This window comes from Leuresthes tenuis, unplaced genomic scaffold (assembly GCF_036924035.1).
Source record: "Leuresthes tenuis unplaced genomic scaffold, fLeuTen1.0.hap1 SCAF_20, whole genome shotgun sequence".
NCBI lineage: Eukaryota > Metazoa > Chordata > Actinopteri > Atheriniformes > Atherinopsidae > Leuresthes > Leuresthes tenuis.
In genome coordinates, this window is record NW_027325374.1 from 22,275,503 (window position 1) to 22,293,183 (window position 17,681).

General features: G+C 40.1%; 1 protein-coding gene across 1 annotated transcript in view; it reads right to left on the reverse strand.

The window, feature by feature from the left end:
• Positions 1–856: 856 nt before the first annotated feature.
• mbtd1 (mbt domain containing 1) overlaps positions 857–17,681 on the reverse strand; it is a 61,237-nt gene continuing 44,412 nt past the window's right edge. Inside the window, exons 11-17 of the mRNA XM_072373769.1 lie at positions 11,828–11,932; positions 11,541–11,688; positions 11,326–11,408; positions 10,881–11,115; positions 4,395–4,466; positions 2,690–2,845; positions 857–2,303 (exon numbers count right to left, since the gene is read on the reverse strand). Coding sequence (XP_072229870.1) covers positions 2,185–2,303; positions 2,690–2,845; positions 4,395–4,466; positions 10,881–11,115; positions 11,326–11,408; positions 11,541–11,688; positions 11,828–11,932 — 918 coding nt within the window. The 3' untranslated portion in view covers positions 857–2,184. The remainder of the gene's footprint in view (positions 2,304–2,689; positions 2,846–4,394; positions 4,467–10,880; positions 11,116–11,325; positions 11,409–11,540; positions 11,689–11,827; positions 11,933–17,681) is intronic.

A 17,681-nucleotide genomic window follows, 5' to 3' on the forward strand; every position in this document is an offset into this window, starting at 1 on the left:
TAGATACGAATACAGCAGCGATGATCTAAAACGCCCTTCTGAATCATATCCACCTTTGACACTGCTTGAGTGATGCCTTCTCAACATGAGTATGATTGTATGGTGATGACACGGTGATCAGTTGTGCCATCTGATTATGATTAGAATTAAGTTCATCCCTGATAGCAGCTTTATCCAAAGTGTACAGGTCAAAGCATGTACTTTGAGGTTAGAATACTTGTCTGAATGTACCCTATCATACCAGTAAGGTTTTTTTTTTTGTTTGTTTTGTTTTTGCAACACATACCCTGCAATTAGCCACACTTTGCTAACTTGTTTCATATATTTCTATTAAATTAAAGTAACATTTTCTTTTATTTCAATAAAGAGTTTTCATTTCCACAGCTACATTATTACAGCTCAACATCACAGCACAAACTACAGTTTCTTTTTTAATACAGGAAACAAATGCATTTCTCCTGGACTCACCAATACTGCAGAATCCATGAAACAGAAGTACAGTTAGTGGTAGTTTGGCCTTATTCAATTTCTTCAATAGTTCCCTGAAGCTCCACCGTAAGTTTTTTTTAGCACTCAACACTGTCACTTTGTTGCAGTGTAGCTGTGTACTCTATAGATTAAGCTTATTTTGGCTATTGTACTCTTTAGTAACCTGACGGGAGGATTACTAGCTGGACCATGAAGGAAAGCTTCAGTGAAAGCTGTTTCAAAACAGGTTAAAAAAGAAACACAACAAAACAAAACAGTATTTGCAGAATCTAAATGGAATGTGAGAGAGTACTTTTGTGATATGTATATCTACAAAAGTATGTGTTACTGTTTAAAGCTGCAGCAAAAAGTGAAAAAGGTATGCATGTAAGTGAACCAAATGCAGCTTTAATGTTCAAAATAAACAATTTGTGGATTAAAGATTTAGTAAATCAACAAGTAAAATAACCATCAAATCATTTCATATTGCAGAGAAAGAATTTGGCTTAACAAAAAGAATCAGGCTAAACTTCTTTGCTGTCTTATCAAGAGAAATGTAGTTGTTTCCTGAACACAGAGTTGGGATAGCTGCTTGGACAAAGACATTTTCCTAACTTTTAAAATGATCAATCAACAAAACAACTGAACAATTAATCCACAATAAAGATAGTGTATTAGCAAAAGGTCATTTTGAGTAACTTTGTGAACTTATATTGTTATGTGTAAATCTCATTTTGGTTCTGTAATGATTGAATCGGGAATAAATGCAGCTGTGGAAACAAAATCTGTAATGCTGAGAAGCACTGTACTATACTGTAATAAGAGTCCTCTTGAAATCAGATTAAATTATATCTAAACTTTGTACTTCTATTACAATAGATCTCCATATACAATATGAATTTAATTACATAATGGAACAATGCACTTTACAATTCCAACACAGCCACAAAAAATCTAAATGCAAAAGAAGAGCATTAAGAAAAAGAAAAGAAAGGCCCCCAAATCATAACAAAATAAAATGAAAACTTCAAGTACTATTAAAGTAAAATTCACCTTGGTAATGTGTTCTAAAGAAAATAAAGAATATATACAGAACTTTGCTGCTCTCTCTACCAACTTAGGTTCTTTTTTCAGGACGTTCAGTGGCTTACTCTCTGACCTGAAAAACTGAAACAACAACAACAACAAAAAAACTCAAGACCTGGCTCAATAAATGGTCCTCACAGTTTCAACAGATCTCTATGTGTGGCCCAGATTATAGCAGAGGCAGGACAGGCTGATGTTGATAAGCAGAACCCTCCTCTCTTTGAACAAGGTTGCTTTTTTCATTCAGTTATCTCTTGTCTGGCACAAACTGTTGAGCAGAGAAAGCTGAAGATGGTAAAAAAGAGAATGCCCAAACATCTGTGGCTCAAGCCAGGATGCTTTCTAACCCTTTCATCATACAGGTTTTTTTGATTGTGTAAGTACACATAGCTAAAAGGTTAGAGAACTGCTCACAGGGACGTTCCCTTCAGGGTTTTTATTTTATTTTTTTTAAGAAGCATGACGTCAGCCTCCCCTCCTTCTCCACTGGCATGTCCTGTGCTGACTCAAGCTTGTTGTCTGCAGAAGAGGTTGGAGGCTAATTTGACTGCAAGTTCCCAATCTTTGATTGAAATTTCAAGGAGTGTGTCCTTGTCCTGGTTCCTCCTGCTTATCCTTGTCCTTGTGACATCAGGGCTCCTGTTTGATGTAGTAGCTGCCTGAGCCATTGCTCTCTTGGTCTGATGTGCCCTGTGAGAAGGTGAACTCATCCAACTCAGCTGTCTCCTCCTTCATTCTCAGGAGAGACTCTGTAAGAAAGGTGAGAGAAAAACAGCAGCTAATATGAGCCACTTGTGTTCTGACAATGAATAAAATACATGGGGAACCTTTGTCTTTGTCCTATGTGTTATGTTAAACCACCATGCATGACGAGTATCAAGATAACCTCTTTGGAAACATTTTTAATCAACTGAAAATGCTTTGAAATGAAGACAACAATACTTGGAATGCAAAAACTGGAATCCCTGTGAAAAGGACATTACAATTAAAGGCCATGTGAGAGACAATGAACGTGTTCAAAAAGGTTGGTTTAAACATCAGGACAAGCAGTGTCAGTAACCTGCAGTTTACCTGCAGTGAGCCATTATGTGTGGGAATCAGAAGACGGTCACTAGTTAAAAACGTGTGAGGTTACCTGATTTGTGGATTTGATGGAGATGGGTTCGTGGCCGGGGTCGAGTGGGCCCCTGGGCATGGTAAGGGGGTGGACTCTGTTCTTCATCCCCTGAGAAGCTGCTCCTCCTCCTGCCTGCCTGACTGAAGGGCCGTCGACCAACTGGAATCTTCCTCTCTAAACACCAAGCCAGACTCGGGTAAGCTACCAGGGGCTTATTACAAACTGGTTCAAATCATCTGAAGTGTGTTCTCAGTATTTGGGTTATGTATGAAGAAAGAAAGTTAAAAGGCTGGAGCTTAAGTTGAAACCGTTGATTTAACCTCAAACCGTTGCCACTTGCATTCATATACCCAAATGAATAAGCCCCTGGTAAGCTGTATACAGATGGCCACACTCAAATAAGCAAATGCACCATTAGCTACCAAGATGAAAGGTACAGCAACACTATCAATAGTAGATGAGTCTGTGGTTGTCAATATTCATATGAAAACATTTCAAAGCCAATTACATGAAAATTATTGAATTACTCTGCCAGAATGAGAAAAAAAAGGGGAAGTAACAAACTAACTTTTTGTGGGAAAAAACGCATAGCCTCAAGTAATTCCAATTTTTGAACAAAAGTGCTACATTCAAGAAATTCTGACGATAATAACTTTCTCCGCAGAAGATCATTGTCTATGTATTGTCTAAGCATAGACTTAGATTCACTGCACAGGCGTTGTGTCTTGAAATCACCTGAAAAGTGATTTTGTCACTGTGTATATAAAAATCAGGATTCTATTAGAGAAAAGGGACAGCCTAAAAACGCTTAAAGTGAGCGCAAGTTGACATGTAGTTTTAAAGGGCTGTTTCTCAATCACAATTTCTGATAAAAGAAATGGAAAAATTGAATGAATGGAACATTATTAGGGATTGTGCAATATTTAGAATCAGAAGACATTAATTCCGGATGTAATTTGCACATTGATATACACTTGAATGTGACCGTTTTTACAAAAAGATGGAACTTTGAAGCATGTGTGGAGCACCTCGAGCCATACAATTGTAGTAGAATATATATATGTAGTTTGATCCCCTACCGCATTATCTGGGTGTGTTAGTCCGGCCAGTTTCAGCTGAACTAATGTTTGCATAAAATATAAAAGTCTAGTTTTGCTTAGTCTCACAAGCTTAAAAAAAAAAAAAAATCAAATCAATTGTATAATTGTTCTTTTAATCAGATATTGCCTAAAACTGCCAAAATTAAAATGCTTAACAATTGGCAATAACAAAATTGTCACGCAAGTTCTGTTTGCATATTGATTACCAACCTCAAAATGAAAAGCCAATTACAATAGAAGCTATTTTATTGTTATCACGCTTACAAGTACAATAATAAATTTTTGTTAATATCTGAATTTTGTTGCATTATATGTACATACAATACAATACAATATATCTAAATCTTAGTAATTATTTAAAAATCCTATTAAAAGCTATATAAAGTGTTCAGAGTGAAAAATAAATCAAAACATCAATTACTCTTCTGCTCATAAATCTTTGTAATGTGTAGGTCCCATAAATGTGTTTCAGAGTCTGAATCTGTGATGGATTCAGGAAGCAGCAGAGTTTCCAGATAAGGTGTAGCCAAGTGAGGAGCAGAAGCAGAGGAAAAGGAGATGAAGGAATGAAGGAAGGAGCAAAAGGTAAGTAACAAAATAGTAGAGCAGGAGGGACAACTCACTTTTCTTGTGGCCTTTATATTGCTGGGCCTTTTTCTTCTGCTTGGGCACAGACTGGGACATTTCTCTGTTACCTGAAAAAACAACAACAACATAGGACATAAAACCACAAGACACTTATGAATAATAAGGACAAAGTAAAATGAACACATGGGATTACAAATTCAACATATGGATAGACACCGCTCCAGTGTATGGCATCTGTCTCTATGAGTGTGAGACCCTGTGCATGTGCATGTCAACAGATGCCGACCTGGATGGGTTAAAAGCGGAGGACAAATTTCATTTGTATGCATGTATGCATGACAACAAATCTGATCTTAATCTTAAAAAAATTGGACCTCTTACAACTCATATGATTGTCATCAACACTTATTCCAGCTTTATGATCAGTCCTAGTATAGTCATGTAATTATAAACAATGACTCTATGGTTTAGAGTGGTCAGACAGTCAAATACTGTAAGCATTTCACAATACACTGTTATTTAACATTACAAATCCAGTATAGCGTTCGATTGAAGCTCAAGCCACTTCAATAATACAGTCCAAATCAAGCCAATTGGAGTTTAATTAATTGTAATCATAATCCAATCAAATCCAATTAATTAAATTCAAAACTATTAAAATTCATACATACAGAGCCAATTCAAAAACAATTTTCTAGTTAAGGAAACCAACAGATTGAACCAAAACTTGTCTTCGGTCCAATCTCCCGTCCTGAGCATGCATGAGGCGACTGTGGAGAGGAACAACTCCCTTTTAATGGGAAGAAACCTCTGGCAGAACCAGGCTCAGGAAGGGTGGTCATCTGCCTCGACCAGCTGGGGTTTGAGAGGATCTGAAGAAGGATCCTGAAGGAGGGAGACAACAAACACCATTCAAAGGATACCTGCTGAGACAGGGAAACACAGGTTAATGACAATAATAATGCCAAATGTACATGTCATATGAGAAATTAAATGGGGAGAGGAGCAAAGTCAGGAAAGGTGTGGCATAAGAGGCCCCCCAGCAGTCTAGGCATATAGCAGCTTAACTATGGGATGTTTCAGTGTCAGCCATCCCTAACTATTAAGCCTAATCTGAAAGGAGAACAATTATCCTCTTTTTCCTTCAGTTCACACAGGTCCCAGGCACCTTAATGACATGTCTGTGAAATCATTTGGTTAAATTCCTCACGGAATTATGGCTGAGCTTTATTGCCCAAAACCCAGACCTCACGCCTAGTACGTTGAAGAACTGGGAAGCACCTTGGTGTGAGTGGGGAACAAATAATGCAGTCTCTTGAATGCTTTGTTTATTGGACAGGGGTCTAGACACACTCAAAGCCTCCCTGTTTTTGGCCTTTCGACCACAAGGAAGGCATTTACCCACTTAGTACGTCCTTTAATCATTTGGATTATGTCCATTTTTACCATTTAATTTAGTTCGTCTTTGAGACGGCTTTGCGAGGCATATAGGATGAGGCAGAGTGGACATAGCACTAATGTTATGGAGAGTTTGAGACAAAGAGTATACTTCCCAGGAAACGATCTGATGCATCGGAACATGTCGTCAAACTTCTCTCTAAAGCTAGTGCTTGGCTGTGCATTTACCTTGAGTGCTAACTTAACCACGTTCAAGTGTGGGCATTGTGGCAGGGCCAAAAGAAGGGGTGCATTCTTTGTGCATACAATGTTAAAGTCTAGCATGGCTATTTTTTCATTGTATCTGCAAATGAGCTTCCAGAAGCCATCCATAATGAGTCTCTGACTGCCATATCGTGAAATGGTAGGCTGGTGGGCTCAGCACTATATTTCCAAAAAACTTGTGGAATGTTTCAGCTAGTTTTATGTTGGCCTTTGGCCCGTGTCCAATTTGAATGTCTCCCTTTTCCTAATTCTATCTCTACAAATTCCTGTTCTCTGGTTGTGTTTGCTTCATGATAATGTCAATAAAAAGTTAATTTGGTGTCTGTTCCACTGTCTCTGCGACAGCATGCACTTTGTTAAACTTGTATTTTGTCTTTGTTGTGTTTGTAGAATGGACTTCTTACATTTGTTGCATTGGCATCCTTTTTCTAGACATCCCCCACATGCTCCATATTTCTTTGTTACATGCAGAAATTTTGCTGTCAGTCCCACTTAATGTTGCACATTCATGGTGTGTACACTTGTGTACTCACTTGGCTTGAGTGGTTTTTTGTTAACTGTTGGAGCAGACTCACTAGCTGATTAGCTCATCTTCAGCTGTTGTTGAGACAGCTTGTATTGTCCATGCTACATCAATTGCATGTCGTAACATTAAGTCTGGACCAGGACATGGCAGCTTCTCACTCACTTTCGGGGAGTATTTGCCAAAGACAACTGTCTCTAAACATTACATCACCGTTTTGGAAAATTTCACTCTTTTATAAGCAATTTCAGCAAACTTGAGATTTCCCCCTGTATTTTTGGTAGAATTTGTATTGCGCAAAAATTAGGTTTGCTTTGAGTTTACCATGCACTTCAAACTTGTTGGAGTGCTTTTCCATGACATTTCTTTCTTTCTTTCATCTGCCAAGTGTCCATGTGCTAAAGGCATAACTGCCCTTGTCAGTAATACAGAGTAGCAGATACCTGAACCTTTCTTCCTCCTCGCGTGGCCTCCATAAAGACAGCTACAAAGCCACAGCACTGTCGGCTTTATGGAAAAGCATACCACGCCACCATCTTCCTCATGCTGGAATATAAACAGAAGCTAAGGGTGGTTGCTCTATTTATGAGGGAGGTCAGACATTGGTCTGCCCAATCAGAGGCCATTGCTGTAGGACGCGCTGAGTGATGTGGACTGGGACATGTTCAAGGAGAGCTCCAGGGATGACGTCAGTCTGTTTACGTAAGTGGTTATGGACTTTATTGCTAAACTGATAGATGATATCATCCTCGCGGCAACTGTGAAGATCTTCCCAAATCAGAAACCGTGGGTTGATAGAAACATCTGCAAGGCTCTGAAGGCTTGAACCACTGCCTGCAATGAAGGACTCATCTCCGGTGATATGGTCCCATACAAAGCAGCGTCTTACGAGCTCCGGCGGAAGGTGAGAGGCTAAAAGGCTGTATAAAGACAAAGTGGAGGCTTCACTGAATCAATGGGACAGCAGGCATATGTGGCAGGGACTTCGGACTATCACAGACTAAACCGGCTGCTGCGGATCCTTCGTTAATGGAGGAGTTGAAGTCCTTCGTACGTTATGACACTGCTAGCCCGAATGAGCCCAGCAGCCAGCGAGTCCTTACATCCTCTATAGTCTGCGATAGTCCGAAGTCCCTGCCACATGCGTGTCTGTCTCAGAACACGAAATGAGGAGAGCTCTGAGGCGTGTGACCAACAGGAAGGCTGCTGGTCCTGATGGCATCCCTGGGCGTGTTCTGAAATCATGTGCAGAGCAGCTGGTCCCTGTGTTCACGTCCATCTTCAACCTGTCCCTGGCTCACTCCATTGTCCCTGCCTGCTTTAAGCGGTCCATCATCGTCCCTGTCCCAAAAAAGCTCAGCCCTGCCTGCAACAATGATTACCGCCCCGTAGCACTCACCTCGGTAGTAATAAAGGGCTTTGAAAGACTGATTAAAGACTTCATCTGCACTTCACTGTCCACCTCATTTTACCCCCTTCAGTCCGCCTACCGCCTGAATAGGAAGAGTGTATTGCCAGGGTGCCTGCCGCCCGAATAGGAGCACCGACGATGCTGTGATGTCCTCCATTCCACCCTCACCCACTTGGACAGCGGCAAAGGGAACTACGTGCGGCTGTTGTTTATTGATTACAGGTCCGCATTCAAGACCATAGTTCCCCACAGATTGGTCATTAAGCTTAGGGACCTGGGGTTAAACTCCTCACTGCTCATGGGTCCAGAGCTTCTTGACTGGTAGAACAAAGGTGGTGAGGATAGGAAGCCACACTTCCAGCCCACGCACCCTCAACATCAGCGCCCCCCAAGGCTGCATCCTGAGTCCTCTGCTCTACTCCCTCTACACTCATGACTGCAAAGCCACTCATCCTTCCTACATGATTGTTAAGTTTGCTGACGACACAGGGGTGGTAGGCCTGATCTCCAACAACTTTTTTAAATTCAATTAAATTCAATTTTATTTATATAGCGCCAGATTACAACAATTGTCATCTCAAGGCACTTAAGTAATATAGTCCAATTCAGTATTCTGTCCTGGCAGTTGTGTTCACTACAAAGCACTGACAGATAGGTAACGAAAATAAAATGAAGAATGGGACTTCCATGAAACTTTACTTGAACTGATTTCACTTCTTTTCAATCTCTCATTGTCATTCCATTCAGATTCGTAAAACTACAAGACATAAAAATACAGAAAGTTACTAAGTAACATAGATATTAAATTACATAATTATAATCCACTGTTTAAGATATAAAAGATTGATGACAAATTAAGATAACAGATTTAACAATCTCATACATTACATTACTTGGTTGCTAGGCAACCAGTTAGTGATAGACAAAGTCACGAGACATGTCATACTAACACGCAAGTATTTTTACTTTAAAACGAACATTTGTTAACTTATTATCTTTAGAAATGTTACGCTCACTGTTTCATAACTATCAGTATCTCATTCATTGAACACTTACGGATTTATATACTTCAAGGATCAGAGCGAGGAAACAACAAACAAACTCAACAAACTGACCAATAACTGACAGACAACGGCTAGTGAAGGGAACGGCAACAGCAAGGGAAAGGAACGCTAACGATAACGGCATACATGCAGTTTGAGAACTCGTTTTTGAAGGACTCCGTTGACACACCCACTGCGCTGCTTTCATAACATAACAACATAAAAAACAACCACACGTGAGTCAGAACACAGGGAGACGGCCATTCTGGAAGAGGTGGATGCACTATCGTCATGGTGCCTGGACCTGAACGTCTCCAAAACCAAGGAGATGATCGTGGACTTCAGGAGGGAGAAGCAGAGGAGCCATAACACCCCTCCCTGGATCTATGGGACCCCGGTAGATAGTCAGCAGCTACAGGTACCTCGGCGTCCACATTTCTAAGGACCTGACATGGACCACCCACATCTCCACCCTGGTGAAGAAGTCTAGGCAGCAACTGTATCACCTCAGACAGTTGAGGAAATCTAAAATCTCCACAGCGCTGCAGATTACTTTCTACACTGTGCAGTCGAGTCTGTGCTCAACGAGAGCGTCACCACCTGTTATGGCAGCTGTATGGCTCCGGACAGGAAAGCTCTTCATAGAGTTATCCGCTGTGCTGAGCGTACCACCAGGTCAGTATTGCCCACCATGCAGAAAATCTACACCAGACGGTGTACTGCCAGAGCCGGAAAATTTTCAAAGACAATTACAACCCTAACAATAAAGTCTTCCATTGGCTACCATCTGGCAAAAGACTCCGTTCCTGTATGGCCAAAACGGAGAGGCTGAGGAAAACCTTCAACCCCCCCCCCCCACCATCTAATGTTTTCTAGTTTATCTACATTAAATTGTCTAGATAAACAGAAATGCAGACTTGATTTTACTGGCGCTGCAGTTTTTAATGAACTTTTTTTTAATTCATGTTTTCACACTGAGGTGTGCTTAGTTTACCTCTCAAATAGAACATTCTGAGGATATCACAAAAACATGAGACCCTCATGAAGGCAACACCAGCATCATGCATAAACTACATTGGTGACCTGCAACGGGTCTGTCAGCATTACATTTGAATTAACACATACTTAACAAAACTCAACTAGCCAACTATAAAAGAATGTTCCTACGAAATAGCAGCGAGAATGCTGTTAAACTGAATGGGGATAGCTGACCATGCTAAAAAAGTTGAAAATAGTGAAAATTTAGCAGAAGTCAAGTGAGTAAAAGTTAAAATGGCTGCAGTGTAATATGTAGCAGAGTAGTGGAAGAGAGATGTCCTCACAGTTATAGGAATGTGTGTAAGGAGCTGCAGTTTAACAAGCTCACTCCCAGCAAAAGGAACATAAAATGGCCGAAGGGATACTATGACCTCCTGTGAGAAAACTATAAGAGCGAGGAAAATAATTTGAAGACCTTCATCACCAGAAGGGTTAGAGGAACACGGTAATGTAGTTTTTATTTCAATGGAGTGAAAGATTTTTTTTAAAACGGCAGCGAATTGAACACACTTGAAGCTGTCTGCTGTGTCAGACCAAACTTTTTCATTGGAGTTACTGAGAGAATTTGAAAGATTTCTCTCGCTTCAAGGCTCATAGTTGAAATTCTCTAAATGTGAGCTCTTTAGTAATTACATTGGCTAAAAGAGGACAACTTTTTCCTTTTTAAAATAGAATTTGTTTCTGTAAGTTGAAATAAATAAAGAGAAAGAGATACAGGAAAACAATAGGGAGAATGCTTAATCAGCATTGATTTGATTTGATTTGAAATCTCATTTTCAAAGCTGACAAATGCTTTTGCTTCAAAGATCCTCATAAAGGGAACTAAAATCTAATATATTCTTACCTTGTGAGGCTGGGGGTTGGAGCTGGTAGCCTGTTAGTTGACACCAACCTACAGGATAGAGGTCAGGTGATTCGCAATCAACCCACTGGTCATACTCCTCTTCCCAGCCGTCAAAGTGGATCCTCAGTAGCCGATGCACAATCCTCGTCACCGTGGCAACACACACAAGCCGTGGTTCCATCAAATCAACAGCTTCCAGCTTCATGCCTTGCTGGAAACCATGATTGGGAACCTCCTAGATGTCAAATGACCGGTCAGAGAAAAAACAAGTATTTACTTATGAATAAAGACACAACAAAAGTAACATAAGTTAAAGGGGAATGTATCCTCTGGCAAATACTGAACCATTTGTCATAGTAACCAATACAGACATTTTTAAAACAGTGAAGACCAAAAAACATCCAATCTTACAGACTAGTAAGAAGTGACAACACAAACAGCCTACCTTGTTAAAGAGCCTGACAGGGGCAGCTACTGAGCACGTTTCTTTGAGGTAGTCAAACCATTTAAATGGTAGTTTAGTGTACCCTGGGGAAAAGGAGTCGTTAAAACTGGACATAGGCAACCCCCAGCCAACAATTAACTTAAGTTCTGTAATCCTCTCGTGACTAACGCTTTGTTACATGTCACAGCAACATCAAATATTAAAGTGTACAGTACCTCTAGGAGGTGTGAGTTCAATGTTGTTGATTTCACAGAAGCCAACAGGGAAGATGGAGGGGGAGGTGCCATGGTAGCAAAACCAGTCTGATCCATCCATAGCCTCTGAGCCATCTATTCCAATCATGAGGTACCCATCTGCCAACACCTATAAAACAGAATATTTCAAGTTAGTCTGGAGCATTTTGAACAGATTTATATTCTTGCAAAATTCTTTATTCTGCATTTCCTTCAGGACACACCACATCTCATCATATACCATTAATATGGAGTGATCAGCACATTACCTTTCTTACAGTGGCTACACATATGGCTGACAGGTTGAGGGGATCAATTGCTTCCATTTTCATCCCATCTCTGAACCAATGCCCTGTTTGGTCCACATCTTTCACCTGAAATAGAAATGCAAGTTACAATTAGGTACATCAGTGCAGCTTTAAAATATGCCCTTTGATTAAAATCTTTTATATCTTGTGATATATGTTAAAAGGAGAGAGATTTTGTGTGTATGGGCGAGCGTGAGTCTGTCTTATATGAGCTGTACTGGAAAGTTAATGATTTGAACATGCATCTGCAACCTCTGTAATACAGTCAAACAAATTGCTGAAAAAAAAAATTAGGACTCTCCAGTGCACCTGTTTTCTTAGCTTTCAGGGGGACTGTACATCTGTCAGCCTTCAGGAAGAAAGACAGGGAGTTATTGAGGACTGTCCAAAAACAGTTAAAAAGGAAAGTGCAAGGAGATGTAAAGAAAAAAGCTGGAAAGAAGGCTCCAGCAAAGCAAAGTGAGATTTGTGTGGTCAGGGATGAAAAATATCACAGGCATTTATTATTATAACCTTTATTTAACCAGATAAAAACCCAGTGAGATCAAGACCTCTTTCAAAGGGTGAGCTGGCAAAGAAAGGCAAAAACGGTCAAAAACAGACAAACAACAATAACACCAGACAGTAAAAAAACCCAAAACATTTTAAATCTTAAAAAGCAAGAAAATAAGAAAAAAAATAAAGTGCAGAAGTTGTAGATACAGCAGCAATTTAAGAACATAAATGGTAAATGGACTTGTACTTGTATAGCGCTTTTCTATACAAGTATAGAAGCGCTATACAAGTACAAGTTCATTTACCATTCTAGTCTAACTGACCACTCAAAGCGCTTCACTACGTGCCGCATTCACCCCACTCACACACATTCATACAGCACGTCTTAAGATTCATAACTACGTGCTTTTTCTAATCATTCATACACATTGATACACTGGGAGGCAACGTGGGGTTCAGTGTCTTGCCCAAGGACTCTTCGACATGTGAAGTCAGGGAAGCCAGAGTTGAACCACCGACCTTCCGATTGGTGGGTGACTGCTCTTCCTCCTGAGTTACACTAGGCACTGTTTAAAAGATTTCCAGTCTTTTTTCTTTTTTTTTTTTTTTTTTTTTTTTTAATAAATAGAGCAGAATGCTTCCAGAGGAACAAGTTCTGCAATTTTAAGTTGTGATTGGCATTCCAAAAAGACAGGGCAGAGAACCTGAATGCTTTTTTTCCTGATTCAGTTCGGACTCGGGGAGCAGAAAGATGCAGAATGTCATTTGAGCGTAGTGCATAATGGCTTTCGGTTCTCCAAAGAAAAGTGCATAAAAAAGTGGGAACAAGGCCAGATACACCAGAGTCATCCAGTGTGTGTAGCGTCTTGTATCCAAGGAAGGCTTGCCAGCTTTTGTGTATAGTTCACAGTGGTGGGTGAGGTGGCTACAACCAGTGATGAACCTCAGAGCACTGTGATACATTGGAGTCAGGGAAAGGAGGCAGCTGGTTAATGCTGACATATAAACAACATCGCCATAGTCGAGTACAGGCAAGAAAGTGGCTGACATCAGAAACTTCTGAGTTCTGAGAGAAAAACAAGCTTTCTATCATAAAAACCAAGATTCACCCATAATTTTGATATCAAATTTTTTGACATGAAGTTTAAATGAAAGCTCCTCATCAATAATGAAACCCAGGTACTTCTAGCTGGTGACTAGTTCTAGAGTTTCACCCTAGGTAGTTCTGATTGAAGGTATATTCTCCAAGGGAACAGATGAATTTAAAAAAAAATATATATCAATTTAATTAATATGACAAATGGAAGCTTGGGTAGAACCAATGAGCTGAACTTATACTGAACTTGTTCCACCCCACCCCCCCACAACCCTGAGCTGGATTAAGCAGATATAGAAAATGGATGGATAACACCAAATCGCAACAAATGCCATCTCAAGGCACTTAAGAGACAGAGCCAATTACAAACATTCAACAATCTTATTCCAATTCATACGATGCCAATAAAAATAAATAAATTGCCTAGTTAAGGAAACCAACAGTCAGCAGCTGCCGCTTGATGATTGGCTGATGCTGATGCTTTGTGGTAAGACGTATTGTATCTTATCACTTACTGTTACCTTGATTGTGTTCTGTGTAATTTCTTGCTCCTCTTAAGACTATTAAAAATCACTTAATTTCTTCTTTTGAGTTACATATTTTTGCATAGTTAACTCTATCGCATACTTGTTCCATTCCAACACTCACTCCTACAGATCTTTGGTGTTTATTTTCATTTTTGTAGCGGTGTGTCTAGTTCCCTTGCTTAGCATGGCTACAAGTTCTGTCCCCCTATCTCCTTCTTTCACTTGCTCTGTGTGTCAGATGTTTAGTTACTCCTCTGTGTCCCTTAGCGATAATTACATGTAACAAATGTAGTCTTTTTGTAACCTTCCAGAAGGGCATTTGTGAGGTCAGACACCGATGTTGGACAAGAAGGTCTCTGCTCTATTCATCCCAAAGGTGTTGGAACAGGAAGGGGCCAACTGTTTCCACAAAGTTGGGCGCATTATATTGTCCAAAATCTCTTGGTATGCTGAAGCATGAAGAGTTTATTTTACTGGAACTAAGGGGCCAAGCCCAACTCCTGAAAAATAACTCCACACCATAATCCCCCCTCCACCAAACTTAACACTTGGCACAGTCAGACAAGCACCTTTCTCCCAGCAACCGTCAAACCCAAACTCGTCCATCAGACTGCCAGATTGAAAAGTGTGATTCGTCACCACCAGAGTCCAGTGGCGACATGCTTTACACCACTGCATCCAATGCTTTGCATTGCACTTGGTGATGTATGGCTTTGATGCAGCAGCTCGGCCATGGAAATCCGTTCTATGAGGCTCTCTACACCGTTCTTGAGCTAATCTGAAAGTCACGTGAAGTTTGGAGGTCAGTAGCAATCGACTCTGCAGAAAGTTGTCAACCTCAGCGCACTATGCGCCTCAGCATCCACTAACCCCGCTCTGTCATTTTAAGTGGCCTACCACTTCGTGGCTGTTCCCAATTGCTTCCACTTTGTTGTAATACTACTGACAGTTGACTGTGGAATATTTAGTAGCGAGGAAAGTTCAAAACTGGACTTGTTGCACAGGTGGCATCCTATCATGGACCACACTAGAATTCACTGAGCTCCTGAGAGCGATCCATTCTTTGAGAAATGTTTGTAGAAGCAGTCTGCATGCCTAGGTGCTTGGATTTCTAAATTTGTGGCCATAAAATAATTGGAATACCTGAAATTAAACATTTGGATGGGTGAGTGAATATGTTTGGCAATATAGTGTATCTTTAGAACCTTATTTGCATTTAGACATTTTCTGTCCAGTCTCTTCTAAACTATCAACTTGTATGTTAGACCCAATCCCAACCAGACTGCTCAAGGAGGTTTTCCCCTTAATTGACACTTCTGTATTGGATTTGATCAATCTGTCTTTGTTGATAGGATATGTACCTCAGACTTTTAAGGTTGCTGTAATTAAACCTTTACTTAAGAAAATCTATTCTCGATTCAGAAGTGTTCAGATAATTATCGACCTATATCCAATCTCCCTCTTTTGTCTAAAGTTTCAGTCTAAACTTTGTTATCATTTACGCGGATATAATCTGAACAGTTTCAGTCAGGATTCAGAGTGCATCATAGGACAGAAACAGCACTGGTGAAAGTTACCAATGATCTCCTGTTAGCTTCTGATAGCGGACTTGTTTCTGTGCTTGTCCTGTTGGATCTCAGTGCTGCATTTGATACGATCGATCACAGCATTCTGTTACAGAGACTTGAACATGTTATTGGGATTAAAGAATTGCATTACGCTGGTTTAAGACATATTTATCTGATAGACATGAGTAATATTTTACTGACTAATTCAGTTTGAACTTAATTTAATTAAGACGTTTGCAAATAATAGTGAATTTTTGCAAGTGCAGCCAAGTACCCAAGCGGCTATTTAAAAAAAAAAAAAAAAAGATTTTAAAAGGAAAAACGTTGCCATTTCAAGTGCAGCTTAGTATCAAAGGGCGTAGCCTTTAAGTAAAGTCTGTATAGTTGTGTTGGACTAACCCATGATAAGTAACATAAAACCAGTCAAGTAAAAGTGAGTGAGTCCATAGTCTGTATGAGAAGACTACAGGAATAAATAACTCCGCACCGCGTGTTATAAGTTGAATCTTTCTTAAGAGAGTTTGCGATGGGAGAGCGCAATAAGTAAATCCATCTTTGTTTTTTTCTTTGCTGCAGCGTTGTTGTTATGTTTGCTGTGCATGTATAAAGTGTGAAACAGCTGTTGATAATGTGTTGATGTTTCTGGTAACGATGGGTGTAATGTTTCACTGACTAGTTCAGATTGAGTTGAACTGGTGATGAAACAGCAAACATTGGAGACTTGTTTCCGTACTGTTGTTGCTGTAGTAGTGTTTCATTGACTAGTTACTCAGATTAACTTCACTGAAAATTGATTAGCTGCAGGAGGGAAAATATGGGGAATACTCGTTTTAAAGCTAACAGGGAGTTAAGTGGGAGTGCTAAAATCATGTTTCAAAAAACCCCAGATAATATTAAATACTTAGACAGATGAGAAAAGAAATTTAGTTTTGAGGGAGATTTGAACATTGTAACATTGCCCAATCCTAGAGAAGGGGAAGACAAAAGTAATGTACAAAGTAAATCTAGTTAAAAACACAAGGTTTAAAACTAGACATTAGTACAAGTTTGTGAATTAAGATTTAACAGCTCTCTGAAAGAGTTAAAGTTCAGAAGATCTCAGATAAACAAACAGAGCGTTTCAAATCTTTATTCCTTTACAGGAAAAACTGTCTGAGCAAAAGATGTTTTACAACCTGAGATTTTTATAATTTCCATAGCAAACCTGCCATTCTTAGGCAAAGCCCTTGAAAAAGTTGTATACCAAGCAGTTGTTATATGATCCTGCTTGAACCATGCAGGTAAGCCCAAATAAACACCTGTCCATTTTAATGAAATAAACTACTGTCACATGTGTAATCCAAAAATGAATGAACATTAGGTAGTACTTCTAAGGGCAATTAAATTGGAAATCAATTGCACTGAAATTTAAATGTCCAGCGAAGTTTATTTTTCAAACGTATCCACCTCTGCAGGTATGTGACTGAGCTGTTGGGTGGTGAGGCCTACGTCTCTTGCTCTGTAGTGCTGCCTGCTTTTCGCCATCTGGACCGTGTCATGGACATCACTGATGATGATCCAGCCTATGTGGTAAAGTTCAAGAATGCCTTCCAGAGGGACCTGGCAGCACGGCGGGCTGTTGCCAACGAGACATGGTTCAAGGTGGCCACAGCACTGGATCCACGTTTCAAGGATTTGAAATGTCTTCCAAGAGAAAAGAGGGAACAAGTAAAGACTATAAGGATAAGCTGGACTATTGAGTCCAATTTTATCAAATCAAATTCTATTTACATAGCACTTTTCACAAATAAGAAAGGCAACACAAAGTGCTTCCCAAAATAAACTAAATCTACCTGTCCATCTATGTATTCATTCATTCATTCAGGTGTGGATCAGTCTGGAGAACATGCTCCAAGCAGCAGAGCCTAGAAGAGCAGCTGCTCTCCAGCCCTCCACAGAGGATGATGAACCAGCTCAGAAGAAGAGGAGGAGCGCTCTTCTGTTGGGGTCCGACTCTGACTCAGAAGAAGATGGAATGGAGTCCGGAGAGCTGCAGCGCTACAGAGCAGAGCCCAGCATCAGTATTGAGGACTGTCCCCTGCAGTGGTGGTATGCTCACTCAGGAGCCTATGAAAAGCTGTCAGTCGTGG